Raw genomic sequence first — 19431 nt, forward strand, 5'->3', positions numbered from 1 at the left:
ATAAATAAAAATAAAGCAATAAAAAAACATGAGCAAGGAGTATGACACTATGAAAATCATTTTGAAGGTATGAAATGCAACCAAATAGAAATTCAAAACTTTTTCCTGTCAATAACATGTTTCTGTAGAAATAAAAGAAGAAAAAGAGAAATTCTCAACTTAAACCATAAAATCCTTGAAATCAAAATATCAATCACATTGTTAAACAGAAAGTGTGGACAATGAGTCTGGACAAAAGAAAATAATGCGAGATTGAAATACATATAAGAAATATGAAAGGTATCTTTAAAAATGGAAGAGACTTTAAACTAACAAAATCTACTTCCATGTTATTGAAACTCCAAAGTAAGATAAAAGGAAATAAACAATTTTTTAGTAAATCCAAACACTTAAGTTAAAAAGTCTAAAACAGTACTATTCAGTAAGATATAGAAACTGAGTAGTCCTACAATCACCAAAAGAATCTAAGCACATTTAAAAATCTTCCTCAAAGGGAATACAAGACATAAATGATTTTACAAGATTTGTCTGTCCAACATTCTCTAGGGGTCAGCTAATGAAAAATAAAGCCCCACACTACATCAAAATTCAACATAGTCAACATAAGAATGGAAAATTACAGATTAATCCCACTCATGAACTTAGGCCAAAAAAAATCCTAAACAAAGCATTAATAAAATGAATCCAGCTGTGCATTAAAAAAAGATGATATATCACTAACAAGCTTATTTCACCCCACAAATCCAATGATGGCTTAACATTAGAAATATTTGTTAATGTAACTCACAATATTACCAAATTATAGTTGAAAATCCATCTAAAGAGATAATTCAAGCAAATTCTATAAGCATTTAATAAAACTTCACTTACACTGGAAATAAAATGCCCCTTTCTTATACTAAAGGAAACCATTAAAAATGCCATTATTCATCCACCCACTTTGCAAATCACACCAAATGTTGGCAAGGATGTGACTAAACTGGAATTCTTATTTACACTACTTCTAAGTGAAGGGGTTTGGTAATAGCCTTTTGGAAATAATCTGGCATTATTTAACAAATTTTTAACTCAACAATTTCAGACCAGCCTTGCATATGTGCACCAGAAGACTTCTTTAAGAATATTCATGACGACATTGTTTATAATAACAAAGGAACTAGAATTTTTGTAACAATAATTATAACAATATAAGTGGGTATCTGTCAATAGAAGGATGAGCAAATAAATTCTATAGATATAAATTCTATAGATATAAATTGGCTTACCAGATAGTAAAGTAGTATAGCTACATGCATCAGCACATATGAGCTAATGAAATGCATGGGAAGAACAAGTTTTTAAAAAGCATGAAAGCAGTTCTATGAAGTTTAAAAACAAGCAAATTCAAGCAAAAGAAAGCAATAGAGTTACAACATAAACTGAGGATCCAGATTTTTCCACAGACTATCCAAGAAAGGCAGATAGGGAGTTTCAACAGAATTGCTAATATTGTTTTCCTTAAGATAGAAGATGAGTGAGCAGGTGTTCAGCATGCTGTTATACTTTGTAATATGTAGAGAGATGTTATTTATGTTTTTTGCATTGATTAAATGTTTTGTAATAAAAGAACATCTGTAAAAATCTAATGTAATAATAAAGCATCTGGAGCTAACCTGTGTTAAGCAAATAGCATAGTTTGCCTTGATAATGCTAGCGGAATAATATTCAAGTTTTTCATCCAGATGCATACAGAATGTATTATGTCTTACTGCCTACTGGTGAGAAGCGATATTACATGGTACAAGTCTCATTGGGGATGCTTCTTAGATGTAGGTTTTGGACTTTAGTTCTTTCCTCTGTAAAATAAAGATGATAACAAAAGCTACCCCCATACAGTGGTGGTTGTTAGGTGAGTTAGCACCATAAAGTGCTGAGAGAAAAACATACACAGGAAAAGGAATGCTTAAGGTTAGGTTCTAGTGGGTCGGTTTCTCTTCATTTAATACTTTGAAATGTTCTCTTTGCATTACGGTAGGCTTTGGTCACTTGACGAAGCAATTGATGACATTGGCCGATGGGCGTGTGGCGCTGGCTCTGGAAGGAGGACACGACCTCACAGCCATCTGTGATGCATCAGAAGCCTGCGTAAATGCCCTTCTAGGAAATGAGGTAAAAATCTAAAAGTACAAAAGATCAGGGGGAAAGGACCATGGTGTATGAATGCAGATGTTAAATTGTTTTCTTTAGTCCAAGCATTCAGAAAGTTCAGTCCTCTTCTTACCATTCAGCAAGTAGGTAAGCCTTAAAAATAAGAGTGATTTATAGGCTATCTTGTTATGAGCAATAATATTGTACCACGTACAGAATCAATGAATACTCCTTTCAATCACGTTATTTACACAGCTCAAAAGTGACAGAAAAAAAATCTTTGCATGGGGAAAGTGAAGAGGGGGTAAGAATGTTTAATCTACTGACCCAATCAAATTTGTACCGAATTATTTAATAAGAAATTAATCTTAATTTTAATAAGTCTTAAATTGCTTGAAATTAATCTTAACAATCCTATAGGATTGTTCAGAAAAATAAAACCTCTTGAAACACAGCTCCACTTCTGGCTTTGTGGCAGTTAGCTGATCTTTGTGTTTCTTTTGTATGTTCTTTCCCCTGTGGGATATCCCTGTTGTCACTGTATTTGATTTTGGTACCCTGGTATTATATATAGATTTATTTGAATTAGGGAAAGGAAGGGGAACAACAGAATGGTGAGAGGAAGGACAAGGGTGAACTAATACAACAGTGACAACACAAGACAATACGTTGGAAATGATCTGTACAACTTAGATGAGGGGTTGGAGGGAGGGAAAGTAGGAGAAAAATGAAGGAAGGGGTAACAAGTTTGACAAGAAATGTACTTATTACCTTAGTTATGTAACTGTAACCTTGACATTTAAAAAAAGCTAAATAAAAATAAAATAAAACAGGGACTGGGAAGGTGGCTCAGTGGTAGAGTGCTTGCTTTGCATGCATGAGGCCCTGGGTTCGATTTCTCAGCACCACATAAGCAGAAAAAGCTGGAAGTGGTGCTGTGTCTCAAGTGGTAGAGCACCAGTCTTGAGCTGAAGAGCTGAGGGACAGCACTGAGGCCCAGAGTATAGGCCCGACGACCAACAATAAATAAATAAGTAATAAAATAAATAAATAAATAAATAGGCAAAAAAAGAGCTTCACAAACTTTTCTGCCCAGATTGGCTTCAAACTTCAACTGGCATGTGGCCTTGTACTTTCTATTTTTTAATGGTAACTCCTATCTGTGCCTGTGGAGTTATGGGGGAAAAAACTCTTTTTCACATAATTTTTATTGTCATCATTATGTTACAAACTAACAGTGCTTTAACATGATCATTTTGAACTATTTATTGAAGAATGTTTTTAATTTTAACAATATTGGAAAAAATGTAGGCGCTGTTCAAATACATAATTTTGTAGTATATTTTAGAATGCACAGTTACACAATAGGTTCAATTATCTAATGATTAATATCAACAATGGATTGCTGTTTCAGATTGCATATAATTCAAGGTGTCAAAGATTTTCTAAGTAGTCTGATGTTTGTGAGCCAATAATGTCAACTAGGATATTGCATTCTGTGTGTGTGTGTGTGTGTGTGTGTGTGTATGTGTGTTGTGTATCAATAAAGGTCAATAAAGAAGTGAAAATAAGTACTGTATCTATTTTATCAGTTAACGCTAGGCACTCAGCTTGACTACTAGATAGCTATTGTCTTACAAGGTCATGTACATTCTCCAATAAATTATTTGATTCTGAATACTTCAGAAACATTTCAGAGAAGCAGACTTTAATATTTAAGTTATAAAGGCTTACACCAGATGTGCAGAAAATCAGAGTGGGTTATGGATTGTGGCTCATAGATGACTGACCTGCTCAAAAGGAAATGTTAACCTGGCTACAAAAGCAAACTACTTTTCTGCATATGTTGAAGGAAATTATAGCTCTCAGTGTCTTTCTTTAAACAGGTCCATTCAAATGAAAGTATCTCTTTTGGATTTTTGTAATCTGCCTTTGGCCTGCTCTATTCCTCCAAGGATGGAATAATTTCTCTTATAATCTTTTTTAAAGAATGATCAGATAAAGAAAGGAGTAACAGTCATTGCTAATCCTAACTCTGCACATATTGGTGTAGATAATGCTTAAAAATAAAAATAAATAAAATGTAAACAATTATGTAAATAATAGCTGGAATGAAAATAATAACTGAAATTATTTTTTGGTTAATAGTGACTATTTAATTGACTAATTTACTGGATGAAATTCTGATCCAGTGGTTTTAGTAACAAACACCATCTTGTCTTTTGGTTGACCATCTTCAATTTCATAAATATATTCTAAAATTGTTCATTATGAACTAAAGAAAGAAAAATTTTAAATCTATGTATTTCTGTATTTTTTCCTGTAAGGTTTCTTAAGGACATAAACAAGAATATAGATTTCTCACAAATGCTTTAAGGCTAACAGATGGGGTAGGGATATTAAACATGGAAAGATAAATTTCATTGTGTCATATCTATCCTCACACAGAGGAGAAAAACTAAGAAAAAGAAGGATTTCTAAGATGAAAAATGGAAGAAAAATACAAATGTGTTGTACATTATAATTCATTTGGAAAAAGGAAATGAAAATGTAATACTTGAAACAACTTAAGAAACAAAGAGTTCTTCTCACTTTCATTGACAATATAATTTATAATTCAAGGCCTGGTTTATGGTGCTTTTTGCAGGTCAAAGATCATCATGACTACATTGAAGGTTTAAATTTCATTTCTTTCAAAAAATAATATAGAATGCTTATTGCATGCACCTCACTATTTTAAAAAGTGCCTACACACAGTTTTCATAGCAGTTTTATGTGATAGTCTCTAGGTAAGAAAGTTAAAAAGGAGTCTTTCGTATGCCAATTACTGCAATTTCAAATCCCAACTTTCCTCCAAGCCCCCTTTCAAGTGATTAATAGAGCAATTATAACTTATTATCTGGGATTTCACTTTTACAAACAACAAAACGTAGCAAAATTTGAGCTTAAAATGCTGGCAGAATCCATTCTGGCTTCTCAACACTGAACATGCAATTGAACTCAAATTAGAAAGGTCAAGAAGGGCCTTTTTGAGAGACTCTGCACTTTGTCAGATGTATTTATTCATGTGCAGAGGATTAGAATTCATAAACATTTTGCCAGTTTTTTGAATGCTATTTCTTTTCCTTGTTGTTCTTGGCTAGGTCATGTCAATACAGCAAAATGCTGTTCCTTATAGCTTGTGATCAGCAAAATGATATGTATTACATAACCCAAAGGAATTGTAAAATCAGCAGGAACTGTTGGCCTAACATTTCAGCATAGACACATATATACATGGTACCTAAAACCTTGCTCTTTTACAAATCAAGTTATCTGAGTACAGTACCCTAAACAGGCATTTTCTTCTTTTTCAATATTTTTATCTCAAAGTGATCTTCTTAGAAAAACATCTCCTAACTCTTCTTTTAAGAAATATGTACAGGGTCAGTCAAAATAATCTACTATTGGATTAAAACTAATTTGAGCATGGTACAGGAAATTCCTAGAGGCAACTGATTTTGAAGACATAGCACAGTCCATTTTTCCCCTTTTACTTGGCAACGTTTAGAACTTAAATTTATCAGTCCAATCGGTGTATGATGAATTTTTCTTAAACTTTTTCACTGAAGAATTTAGAAACACCAGCTTGGAGTTTGTAAGTAATCGACGTGCATATCTAAATGAGAAGAATCAAGAGGTTGGTAAATCTTCAAGGATGCCTCTGTGATTAGTCATTTAGAGTTTAGGATTATTTATAGAAACCTGTGTGAAATTCCCCCAGAGAATTTGATTTGGGTAATCTGTATTGGAGCTGGTTGGCAAACAATGTCACAGTTGCTTTAAGGCCACATATGCAAAGCCAATTAGTAGCACCCTAGGTTGCTTCCTCTGAAAGAAATTTTCTTAAGAGGTGAGAAAAGCTTTAAGCAGTTACCATCTCTATGGAATCCAAAAGAAAAACATTAGAAATCTTCAAGCAAGTAAAGGAAAGGAGAAGCCATAATATGTGGTAGAAATGAAGATTTGGTAGTGAGTTGAGAATACGGCTGTTAAAAGACCACCTGTCAAAACAGAATACATGATGGTTTTAAGAGACAAAGACGGACACACAGAGACAGAGAAAGGGAGAGGGAAAGGGAGAGAGACAGCTAGTGTGGGGGGAGCATAATGTGGTAGAAGCCTTGGTGATGAGAACATGGCCTTTAAAGACTACCTTTCAAAACAATAATGGTTTTAAGGGAGAAAGAGACAGACCCACAGACAAAAAGACATACAAACACACTAAGAGAAGAGGAAAGGGAAATAGAGAGGAGAAAGGAGAGAGACAGAGAAGCAAGACAGAGACAGAGATGGGGATGGAGAGACAGGGGGAGGGGAGGAAAGGGAGAGAGGGAAAAAGAAAGAGAAATATTCTCACAAGTTATTGAGATTATGTTCCAGACTCCAAATATGAAAATTTAGGAATACAGAGAATGTGAACTCCTGATTTCCCTCAGGCTTCTAAAGGTCGCATATTCGATTTCTCTCTCCTTTTCCTTTTCCTTTTCCTTTTCCCTTCCCTTCCCTTCCCTTCCTTTCCCTTCCCTTCCCTTCCCCTTTTGTCCTTTCCTTCTGTTTCCTTCCTTCTTTGTCTCTCTATCTTTCCCTTCCTTCTCTTCATTTCTTTCTAATAACTACTGTCTCCTCTTGAGTATACCCAGCTGCTTTCATTTGACTTGGATTTCACAAACAGTGGCTAAACTTAGTGATTGTGTTTGTTGATAATCTTTTTAGGATGACTTTTTGCTCTAAAGCAACTGAAACACTCTCTTGAACTGACTCTAGTAAGTGTTGACAACCACCCCTGAGGTGAACCCTGGAGGTGCTGTTGTCCAAGTTGCTCATCAGGGGTCTGTTTGCATTGGATTTTGAGTAGGGAAGTTGTTTTGCCATCTTTTTCATCCTTTAGATTATGTATGGCTGGGGAATTGGTGTGAATCTGGGAAAGCTTACAAGCGCCTAAATACTTGAAATTCATGAGTAGAAAGAAGAACAGAACACAGGGAGAGTACATAGAATGCCAGAATAATGATTCCCCTTGGTCTTCTTTTAGGCTTTGAAGTTACCTACATACTCTGAAATAAGTTGTAAAGATAATCTAAAGAAAAGACAGTAAAACTGTTTTGGAAGTACAATATTTGAAGATAGTTTCCAGTTCAGATATGGTCTATGTCATTTTTTATATGCAGTAATGCTTATAAAAGCATTGAGAAACTCAACCATGTGTTTCAGCCAATGCCAAATGAGCCACAAGTATCAGGACAATATAAAACTGTGCTATGTAGATTGCCTGTGCTATTTTTCTTTAGGGATGTCAGTTGTTAAAAGGAATGTAGATTGGAAAATTGTATACTTCATCAGTTATGATTACTAATAAAAGATTTTTTGGATATTGAAGAGAAGATGTTATAGTATTAATTTATCTGACCATTAATTAGCTTTTAATTGGGCATCTGTTTTATACATAAAAGTCTAACTCAAGTTAAAGTAAAACTACTATAATCAAATTGCTTTGTGAATGTATCTTAGGGTTATTTATTTTTGGCTCTAGGGGTGCAGCACTATTTAAGAGGAAGTAACACTTAATATTGATTTGGATAAAAGAAAGAGACTGTGATAAGCTGATGTCCAAGGAAAATAGTTTTCACATAGTACAAAAGGATCAATGAAGACAATAAGAGTTTCTGGAATTGTGATGGCTTGGTTTTAATTGGGTTGTTTTGTTGCTATTAGAAGAGAGGCTTTGCTGATTGAAACAGAGAGAGAGAGTATAGCAGGAATTTTATAAGCAAGTAGATATTTATGCAAAAGAGGGATGCTTTGGACAAATAACTCCACGATTTGGGATAAAACAACAGCCACAGTCTTTCCACAATGAGCGAACAAAAGTTATAGTCTGAATTATCCAATACATTTCATTTATTATCCCCTTTCCAATAGACTGTTATGCTTTCTTCACTTTTAGGTGTTTATTTTTTTTTTAATTTAATTTTATTTTATTTGAGAACATGCTGTACGGAGGGGTTACAATTACATGGGCAGGATAATGCATACATTTCTTACCAAGCATTGCAGCCTCCTCCTTTGTTTACCCTTCACCTCCCTTCCCAGCCTCCCCCCTCCCCCCCCCCAATCATACCCCCCCTCCACACCGACATTGTAAAGCTGGTTTTGACATGACATTTTGTACTTCTCATTGTTGCAAGAGGTCCACCTGAATCCTTAAACGACTTGTTTGTCCCCATCTCCTCCACATGTTATACTGACATCAAATATAGTGAAAGCGGGGGTTACACTGTGGGGGAGGGACATACAAAGCAACAAAGAAATAATCTTATAGATGCGTTAGAAACACATGCATGAAAGAAACAAAAACATTAAAATACATATTTAAGGGTTTGTTTTCCTAACATCACATTATATGACCTTTTCCGCTTGACTCATACCTATACTAGATATTGCAAATAAGGGAAACCATGGGACCTATGTTTCTTTGGGCCTGGCTTACTTCACTTAATATAATTTTTTCCAAGCCTTTCCATTTCCTAACAAATGGGGAAATGTCATTCTTTCTGATGGAGGCATAGAATTCCATTGTGTATATATACCACATTTTCTTGATCCATTCATCTACTGAGGGGCATCTGGGTTGGTTCCATATCTTAGCTATGGTAAATAATGCTGCAATAAACATAGTTGTGCTGGTAGCTTTAGTGTGGTCTTTTTTGTAAACATTAGGGTAAATGCCCAAAAGTGGGATTGCTGGGCATAGGGGAGTTCTATGTGAAGTCTTTTGAGGAACCTCCATACTGCTTTCCAAAGTGGTTGAACAAGTTTACATTCCCACCAACAATGAAGTAAGGTTCCTTTCTGTCCACATCCCCTCCAGCATCTGTTGTTGTTAGAGTTCTTGATTTTTGCTGTTCTAACTGGAGTGAGGTGATATCTCAATGTTGTTTTGATTTGCATTTCTTTTATGGCTAGGGATGTTGAACATTTCTTCATGTGTCTATTGGCCATCCTTCTTTCTTCTTCAGAGAAGCTTCTCTTTAAGTCTTTCACCCACTTACTTATTGGGCAGTTGTTTCTTTGAGGATTTGTTGTTGGGGAGTTTAATTTTTTGAGTTCCAAGTATATTTTAGATATGAGACCCTTGTCCATTGTATGGCTAGTAAAGATCTTCTCCCAGTCCGTGGGCTTTCTATTGATCTTGCTAGCTATGTCATTTGCCCTGCAGAAGCTCTGCAGCCTTATGCAATCCCATTTGTCCAACCTTTCTTTGATTTGTTGTGTTTCCGGGTCTCTGTTCAGAAAATTTCGGCCTGAGCCAAGGAGACCTAGGGTTTCTCCTATTCCATCCTGTAATGTTTTCAGAGTGTCTGCTTTGAGTTCAAGGTCTTTGATCCATTTGGAGTTGATTCTGGTGCAGGGTGATATATAAGGATCTAGCTTTAGTTTTCTACATGTAGTTAACCAATTTTGCCAGCACCATTTACTGAAGAGGCTGTCTTTCTTCCATTCTATTGTTTTAGCTCCCTTATCGAAGATTAGATGGCTATAGGTCTGTAGGTTCATTTCTGGGTTTTCAATTCTATTCCATTGGTCCTGAGGTCTGTTCTTATGCCAATACCAAGCTGTTTTGATTACTATGGCTTTATAGTAGAGTTTGAAATTTGGTATTGATATTCCTCCAGCAGTGTTCTTTCCATTCAGGAGCGTTTTTGCTATTCGGGGTCTTTTATTGTTCCATATGAATTTTTGGATTGCCTCTTCTATTTCCTTGAAGAATGAGGGTGGAATTTTGATAGGTATTGCGTTGAATTTGTAGATAGCCTTGGGAAGTATTGCCATTTTCACGATGTTAATCTTTCCAATCCAGGAGCATGGGAGGTTTTGCCATTTTTTAAGTTCTGTGTTGATTTCCTTTTTCAAGATTTTAAAGTTTTCATCATAGAGGTCCTTCACTTCTTTAGTTAAGTTAATTCCTAGGTATTTTATTTTTTGTGGGGCTATTACAAATGGAGTTGCTTTCCTAATTTCAGCCACACTTTTCTCATTGTTGGCATACAGAAAAGCCATTGATTTTGGGGGGTTAATTTTATAACCTGCTACTTTGCCAAAGTTTTGAATCAGCTTGAGTAATTTGGGAGTGGAGTCTATGGGATTCTTTAAATACAAGATCATCATATCATCTGCAAAGAGGGAGAGTTTTATTTCTTCTTTCCCTATTTGGATCCCCTTTATGTCTGCGTCTTGTCTTATTGCTGTAGCTAGGCATTCTAATACTAGATTGAAGAGAAGTGGAGAGAGTGGGCATCCTTGTCTTGTTCCTGAGTTAAGAGGAAATAGCTTTAGTTTTTCAGTAGGTGTTCATTTTTAATTGCATAGCTGGTTGTTGTAATATATGTTTAAATGTGTCATCTTGTGAAAGCGATCCATAAATGGAAACTATGGGATATTCTTTGGTTCTGATAAATCTGATAATTGTAGTCTTTTTTCCATTCATTAGCTGATGTATTGTATGGCCTACATTCCTTTGAACCATAGTAGTTTTCATAAGACTCAATTAATTGAATAAAAACCACAGAAATAGTCTCATAGTCTAACTCACTAGCCTAACATAGTCTAACTCACTGGCAATCCCCTCAGTATCTTATATAAACTGAAAGACTATAACTTCTCCTTTGTATCTGGACCTCCCTAGGACTATTTTTATGTGACATGTTAAACTTACATAACTGTTGTTGATACAAGGTGCTTCTTTATTGTTCTGTTTCTAATCCATACATAGGTTAGTTACAAGAAGACTTAATTGGAATTATCTCGATAGTCTTGACCCATAGTTAGGCTGACTGTCAATAAAATCTGCTCTGATTTCTGTCCTCATTTTCTACTCTATTTGGTCAAGAACATTAGTGACTTTAAAAAAAGAGGTTTTTTTTTTTTTTGTTTTTCTTCTTTTTGAGAGTTTCTTGTTTTCTTTAAGTAGTTGAACCAAGTAGTTGCCATTTAACAAAGCAGTTTATAAATACCATGCATTATCTTGATCCGTTTGTCCATTGAGGCACATCTGGGCTGATTCCATACCCTAGCAATGGTGAACCACAGTACCACAGTGCTGCAATGAGAATGGCTATGCTGGTAGCTTTACTGGGGTTTGTGGTCTTTTGGATAAGTGCCCAAGAGTGGAATTGCTGGGTCATAGGGTAGATCTATGTTAGTTTCTTTTTTAAAGTAACCTCCATACTGTTTTCCAGACTGCTTGAACAAGTTTACATTCCAATCAACAGTACAGTAGTGTTCCCTTTTGACCACATTCTTAGTGTTATTGTTTGTTTTCTTGTTAGCCGTTCTAACCTGGGTGAGGTAGAATCTCAGTGCTGGTCTGAGTAGCATTTCAAAAGTTATTGTTAAGAATGATCCACTCATGCAACACAGTTATGGATAAAATTATAACCATATTTACTTATGCAATCAAATTAAACATATACAATTAATCACAAACTTTGAGTAGTTTATTTTTTGTTAATTTGATTGTCAAGGTGATGTAAGAGGGGTTACAGATACATACATAAGGGAGTGAGTATGCTGCTTGTCGAACTTGTGACCCACTCCCTCATTTTTCTGTCACTTTCCCTCCCCACCAATCCCTCTCCCCAAGTTGTACAGTTCATTTCCAACATAGTATCTTGTCAGTATTGCTGTTATGTTGGATTGACCTTTTTCCTTTGTCTCACCATTTTGTTGTTGCCCTTCCTTTCCCTAACTAAGATAAACATATACACAATACCCTAGGATATGAAAATCAAATACAGTGACAAAAGAGGATAAATCACAGGGCAAAAAAAACACAAAAGAAAAAATCAGTCGCAAAAACAAATCCTCAAAGAAAGAATTGTCCCATTAATAAGTGGGTTAAAGACATACAAAGAGACTTTGCTGAAGAAGAAATAAGAATGGCTAATAGACCCATGAAGAAATGCTCAACTTCTTTGGCCATAAAAGAAATGCAAATCACGTAGAAAGCTAAAGCTAGATTCTTATATATCACCCTGTACCAAAATCAACTCCAACTGGATCAAAGACCTTGGAGTCAAAGCAGACACTCTGAAAACATTACAGGATGGAATAGGAGAAACACTAGGTCTCCTTGACACAGGCCGAAATTTTCTTAATAGAGACTCAGAAACACAACAAACCAAAGAAAGGTTGAACAAATGGGATTGCATAAATTACAGAGCTTCTGCATGGCAAAGGACATAGCTAGCAAGATCAATAGAAAGCCCACGGATTGGGAGAGGATCTTCACAAGCCATACAACGGACAAGGTTCTCATATCTAAAATATACGTGGAACTCAAAAAATTAAATCCCCCAAAAACAAATCCTCAAAGAAACAAATGCCCAATAAATAAGTGGGCTAAAGACTTACAGAGAAACTTCTCTGAAGAAGAAAGAAGGATGGCCAATAAATACATGAAGAAATGCTCAACCTCTCTAGCCATAAAAGAAATGCAAATCAAAACAACATTGAGATACCACCTCACTCCGGTTAGAATGGCTATAATCAAGAACTCTAATAACAACAGATGGTGGAGGGGATATGGACAGAAGGGAATCTTACTTCATTGTTGGTGGGAGTGTAAACATGTTCAACCACTTTGGAAAGTAGTATGGAGGTTCCTCAAAAGACTCCACATAGAGCTCCCCTATGACCCAGCAATCCCACTTTTGGGCATTTACCCAAATGATCACAAACAAGACCATACTAAAGCTACCAACACAACTATGTTTATTGCAGCATTATTTACCATAGCTAAGATATGGAACCAACCCAGATGCCCCTTAGTAAATGAATGGATCAAGAAAATGTAGTATATATATATATATATATATATATATATATATATATATATATATTTCACAATAGAATTCTATGCCTCCATCAGAAAGAATGACATTGCCCCATTTGTTAGGAAATAGAAAGACTTGGAAAAAATTATATTAAGTGAAGTAAGCCAGGCCCAAAGAAACATAGGTCCCATGGTTTCTCTTATTTGCAATTACTAGTATATATCTGAGACAAGCAGAAATGGTCAGATAAGTTGATGTTAGGGAAAATGAACCCCAAGATAACGACTCAAATGTTTTTTTCTTTCTTGTGATTGTTTCTTACATATTTATAAGATGATTTTTTGTTGCTTTGTATGTCCCTCCCCCACGGTATAACCCCTGTTTTCACTGTATTTGATGTTGTTAAAATTTGTGGAGGGGAAGGGAAAAAACAAGTCGTTTAAATCGGGATACATGTGGACCCATTGCAACAATGAGATGTACAAGAGGTTATGTCAGAAAAAGAACTTTACAATTTTGGCATGGGGGGCAGGGCGAGGAAGATGGGAGGGATGGGAAGGGGAGACAAAGGAGGAGGCAACAATGCTGGATAAGAAATGTACTCATTACCTTGCTCATGTAATTGTAACCACTCTGTACGGCATTTTCACACACACACACACACGCACACACACACACAAAAGAAATGCAAATCAAAACAATATTGATATTCACCCTCACCCCAGTTAGAATGGCCATTAACAGAAAATCTAATAACAACAGATGCCAGAGGGGATGTGGCCAAAAGGGAACCCTACTACACTGTTGGTGGGAGTGTAAACTTGTTCAACCACTCTGGAAAGCAGTGTGGAAATTCCTCAAAAGACTAAACATAGAGCTCCTCTCTGACCCAGCAATTCTATTTCTGGGCACTTATTCAAATGACCACAAACAAGGCCATACATACTAAAGCTGCCAGCATGGCCATATATATTGCAGCATTATTTACCATAGCTAAGCTGTGCCTTTCAGTAGACGACTGTATCAAGAAAATGTGGTATATATACACAATGGAATTCCATGCTTCCATCAGGATGAATGACATCTTCCCATTTGTAAGGAAATGGAAAGACTTGGGAAAAATCATAGTAAGTGAAGTAAGCCAGACCCAAAGAAACACCGATCCCATCATTTCCTCATTTGTAATAATTACTATATGTCTAGGATAGTCCTAGAAGAATAGCTCAATAGTTATATACATATGACCATATAAGATGATTGATGCTAAGCGAAATGATGTCCAAGTCAGGGAAACAAGAGTTTTCTTGAAGACTGTTTTTTAATTGCAGATATTTCTAAGACAATTATTTTAATGAGAGTTGAGTTTCCACCATAAATCCCTCCTCACCAGGGAATTGATCTTAACTCATCAGCACTTAAGGTCAAATCCAGATCACAGTCTGCTTCCCTATCCTCTTGGTTTTCATCATCATATCTTCCCCAGCTCCTTTGAACCTGAAAGCTTAATCCTTTGTGGAGCTCTGTGAGTTGATTTGAATGCTGTAAGTATATTTAAAAATATGATATGTTTCTTTTTCTGCAAGACATATAATCTCACTTTGTTTCTTAGGGGAGCCATAATGCAGTGGGGAGAACTTGGCCTGAAAATCCAGATTTGGTATTCCTCATTCACTTATGTCAGGGAGTTTATTCATTTTATTTAATTTGGGGATTTTTTTAGGTTTCTTGAATTTTAAACTATAAAATACAATTTTTCCAAAAGTAACTGTGCAAACATGAATGAGATTAAGGCTGATCTGATTGATGTTTACATATGTGATTGTGTTTTAAGGTACTGGTACAATGTTATCATCTCAAAAAATTCATGTCTTTTACCTTTTTCTGAAAGTAACCAATTTTCTGACCCAATATTATATTTTAATTTCCTATTTTTGATGTTTATGTACAAAAAATACAATCTACATTCCCTTGTGTTTTACTCCTTTTGTTAAACATTTTGTAAAATTCACCTTGGTCATTGCAGTTGGTTATAACTTATTCTTTTAATAATTGTCTATAGCTGCACTTTGTAAAAAAAATTTTTAAGAAAATGCTGTATTCTATTTATATATTCTGCTTTTGATGGAAGTGGAAAGCGGCTTTCATGTTTTTTGAACTACTATATATAATGTAAGGTAAAATATGATTTTTTAAAAAATAAATCAGATTTTCAAACATACTGCTTTGTTTCAGTATTGTCAAGTAGATCCTAGATAGTACAATAGGGTAAGAAAAAGAAATAGGTAAGGATTGGAGAAGAATAAATAAATCTCTCATTCATAATGATAAATGAGTTGGGTGTCAGTGGCTCACATCTATAATTCTAGCTACTCAGGAAGCTGAGACTTGAGGATCATAGTTTGAAGCAGCCTGGACAGTTATCTCCAGTTAACGACAATAAAAGCTGGAAGTTAAGCTGTGGCCCTAGTGGTAGAGCATTGACCTTGAGTACAAAAAGCTCATGAACAGTGCCTAGGCCCTGAGTTCAAGCCTCAAGACCAGCACACACACACACACACACACACACACACACACACACACACACACACACACACACACACGGATAAATTGTGCATGTAAAAAAATCTTAAAAAATATTTTCATTTAAATTATGGGTTTATATGTAAGGTTAATAAGGTTGATGATAAATTAAAATTCAATGCAAATTTAAAATAAATTATTCATTTATATACCAGTTATGTCAGAATATGATTTAATAATATACTAGTTTTCTGTGGCCAGTTAATATCAGAGAAAACTGAGTGAAGTAATGTAAGTAATAATATGGAAATTATTTTTAAAATTTTTTTTCACTTTTTTATTGTGAAAATACCATACAGAGGGGCTACAATTACATGAGCAAGATAATGAGTACATTTCTTATCAAGCATTGTTGCCTCCTCCTTTGTTTCCCCTTCCCATCCCTTCCCATCTCCCCCCCATAACCCCACCTTGCGCCAAAGTTGTAAAGTTCATTCTTCGACATAACATCTTGTACATCTCATTGTTGCAATGGGTCCACATGTATCCCGATTTAAATAATTTGTTTTTCCCTTCCACTCCCCAAATTAGACCAACAGCAAATACAGTGAAAACAGGGGTTATACCATGGGGGAGGGACATACAAAGCAACAAAAAAATCATCTTATAAATATGTTAGAATCAATAGCAAGAAAGAAAAACCATTTGAGTCCTTATCTTGGGGTTCATTTTCCCTATCATCAACTTACCTGACCATTTCTGCTTGTCTCAGACATATATTAGTTATTGCAAATAAGGGAAACCATGGGACCTATGGTTCTTTGGGCCTGGTTTACTTCACTTAATATAATTTTTCCAAGCTTTTCCATAATATAGAAATTATTAACTTCCTATGCTAGTATTGGAATTTTTTTTTTTGGGTCCGGTCGTGGGGCCTGAACTCTGGGCCTGGGTGCTGTCCCTCAGCTCTTCAGCTCAAGGCTAGCACTCTACCACTTGAGCCACAGCACCATTTCCGGCTTTTTTTCTTTTTGCTTATGTGGTGCTGAGGAATCGAACCCAGGGCCTCATGCTTCAAAACAAGCGCTCTACCACTGAGCCACCTTCCCAGCCCTAGTATTGGAATTTTATATAATGTTTATGTCTCTCTAAAACTAAAATATCTCAAAAAATTTTTAAATAAAATTAGATACATCTAGACAGAATTTATACACACATATGTATATATATAATGCAGACCTCATCTAACATATCAAATATCTAGAATACATTGATCTAAATTATGATGCTATGCATAAAACTTAATAGATAACCAACAAAGTAATAATATATCATACACATGGATTAATATCTCAGTTCATCACAAGTTGAACTAAACATTGTCAATGCCTTTTAAAATCTCATTTTATTTTGTTTTGATACTGTTGATTTTTAAACTGTTTTTTTCCCCTGTTCTTTAATATTTGGCATGGATATTTTGTCTCCACTGGCCCTAGGTTTTTGTTTCTTTTTGCTTTGTCTACATTCTGATCTGGAGGAAAACCTATTTAGATATCAAGCAGCTCTGCCAAAGTATGAGAGGAAATAACTATCTGGAAGGTTCTCAGAAGGTACTCAAATCTACCTTAGGAAGCAAGAGTTACCACTGTCCTTTGCTTACAGTAGGACAATCAAGAGGAAGACCTATTTCTCTTAGATTGGCTAGCTGTGAAGTGCAAATGAAGTCCAGGTCTTTATGTTTTCTTTCCAGCAATCCTTTCTTTCTTCCTTTGTTCCTTTTCATTAATACTTGCCATATGCCAGGTTCTGTCCTTGTTTCTATGTGGCTCTCATCAAAACACAGAATGATGATGTTAGTGGGCTAAACTGACACAGTCTAATGTGTTTAATAAAGAAGAGTATTTGCCAGGACAGATGCCACGGAGGTGGAAGCAATTTGCTCTATCTGAACTGGAGGAGTAGACAATAATTGTGCTGCTCTTCCAATGATTAGTAAGATTTGACCAATGCAAAGAAGGAACAAAAAAAACAGAAATCAGATGGAATCTCGCTAATGATTTTAAAAATAGAGGTATTAAAATACTTGACATTTTGGGGGTGGGGGCAACTTCAAAACATAACATAAAAGCTAACAAGAGTGTTTAGTAGATCCTTTGCTTTTTTTTTTAATGTATACCTATCCAAGCTCATGTACCTGTTATTTTTTAAGTGCTTTATTTAGATTCTCTTCTTTTTTTTTTGTTTTGAGTCATGAAACTAGCAGTGAGCTGATTTTCATGTCTCATGAATACTTGATGTTTTGATGCTCTTAATCAAGAGCTTTCTCCAAAGTTATCCCTTGACTACACTATGAATGGATCCTAGCGAAATGATTTTTCATTATTTCAATGATCTCATTCTAAAGAACATGAAAATTACTTATTCACTAGATGATAATAGTCACAATTTTATGATGTTTAAAAATAGCAATGGAACTTAGAAAACACATGGTATGCACAATGGAGGAAACATTTGAATTGTATCAATACAAAATCCTAGCTTTCTCTAAAACATGTAGAAAAATAAGTTTTCCTGTCATGGAGTCTGAAATTTTGTATACATAATTGCTTTAAGTAAAGACTGGGATTAAGCATCATATAAAACTAGCTGGACAAGAGGTTCTGTTCAAATTATCTAATACATTTTAATGCCTCTATCATGATTATTCTTGTTTAGCAGAATAGCTCAACAGGAATGGTATGATAGATAATACAACAACTCTTAGGTTTGCATCTGCAAATCTTACTGAAATTTTTTGTCTATAGAAAGCTCTCTGATTTGCAAAAATGTCCTTATGTATATTTTAATAATTTTGATTAAAGACAGTCACTGGTGACTTAAACATGTAATCCTAGCTACTCAGGAGGTTGAGCTCTGCATCTCATTGGAGCCAGCCCACACAGGAACGTTTGCAAGACTCTCCTGTTAACTACCAAAAAAACAGAAATAGAGCTGTGGCTCAAGCAGTAGAGCAATAGCTTTGAGCAAAGAAAGCTAAAAAAATATCTTCCAGGCTCTGAGTTCAAGCCTCAGTACCAGCACTAAAAAAACTCACAAAAACAAAACAAAAGGCTAATAATAATTTGGATTAGCTTTGATTGCCAATGTTTTTGCTATGTTTTATTAGTCAAACTAAAATATCTTTACTATACATTCTTTTACCTTGCTCCAGATTTACAGAAAAATACTATTTATTTAATATTATTTCATTTGTTGGCTATTAGATTATTAATAACAGCCAATACTCAGAATAGGGATACAGGTGGACCCATTGCAACAATGAAATGTACAAGACGTTATGTTGAAAAATGAACTTTACAACTTTGGCAGGGGCAGGGGCTTTGGGATGGGAGGGCAGGGATTTTAAGGGGAACAAAGGAGGAGGCAACAATGCTTGATAAGAAATGTACTCATTACCTTGCTCATGTAATTGTAACCCCTCTGTTCGGTATTTTCACAATAAAAAAACATTAATTAAAAAATGTATCAAATTATGCTCTAATCAGATGGTTTTAGTGCTTAAAATTTTGAGTGATTAAATCAGCAAGCTCTCTAAAAAACACATCTCAATTCTGTGGTCTCTCCATTCAAGGTTTTAATTTTATGAAAATATAATCTAAATGCTGCTTGCCTTCTTGCCAACTGAGAGAGTATTACCCATTGCCTTCACTGCAGAGGTACAAGAAGCAAAATCAAGAACCTACACTGAGAACTTTCTGAATTCAGCTCTCTGTGTGTACACTCCAATGAATCAAATTGAGTCAATTTACTGACAGTTAAATCCTCTCAATGACATTCAACTAAAACACCAGGGAAATGGTTTGGAAGGTTTATATGATCAATTTAATTGCCTTAATTCTCTGGGTTACTT

General features: G+C 35.2%; 1 protein-coding gene across 1 annotated transcript in view; it reads left to right on the forward strand.

Annotated features, from left to right (window-relative positions):
* Positions 1-19431, forward strand: part of Hdac9 (histone deacetylase 9) — an 821624-nt gene that overhangs the window by 767758 nt on the left and 34435 nt on the right. The window contains exon 23 of the mRNA XM_042695799.1: positions 2015-2148. Within this exon, the coding sequence (XP_042551733.1) occupies positions 2015-2148 (134 nt within the window). The remainder of the gene's footprint in view (positions 1-2014; positions 2149-19431) is intronic.

Source organism: Dipodomys spectabilis, unplaced genomic scaffold, assembly GCF_019054845.1.
Source record: "Dipodomys spectabilis isolate Male_0828 unplaced genomic scaffold, ASM1905484v1 ptg000190l, whole genome shotgun sequence".
Classification (NCBI taxonomy): domain Eukaryota; kingdom Metazoa; phylum Chordata; class Mammalia; order Rodentia; family Heteromyidae; genus Dipodomys; species Dipodomys spectabilis.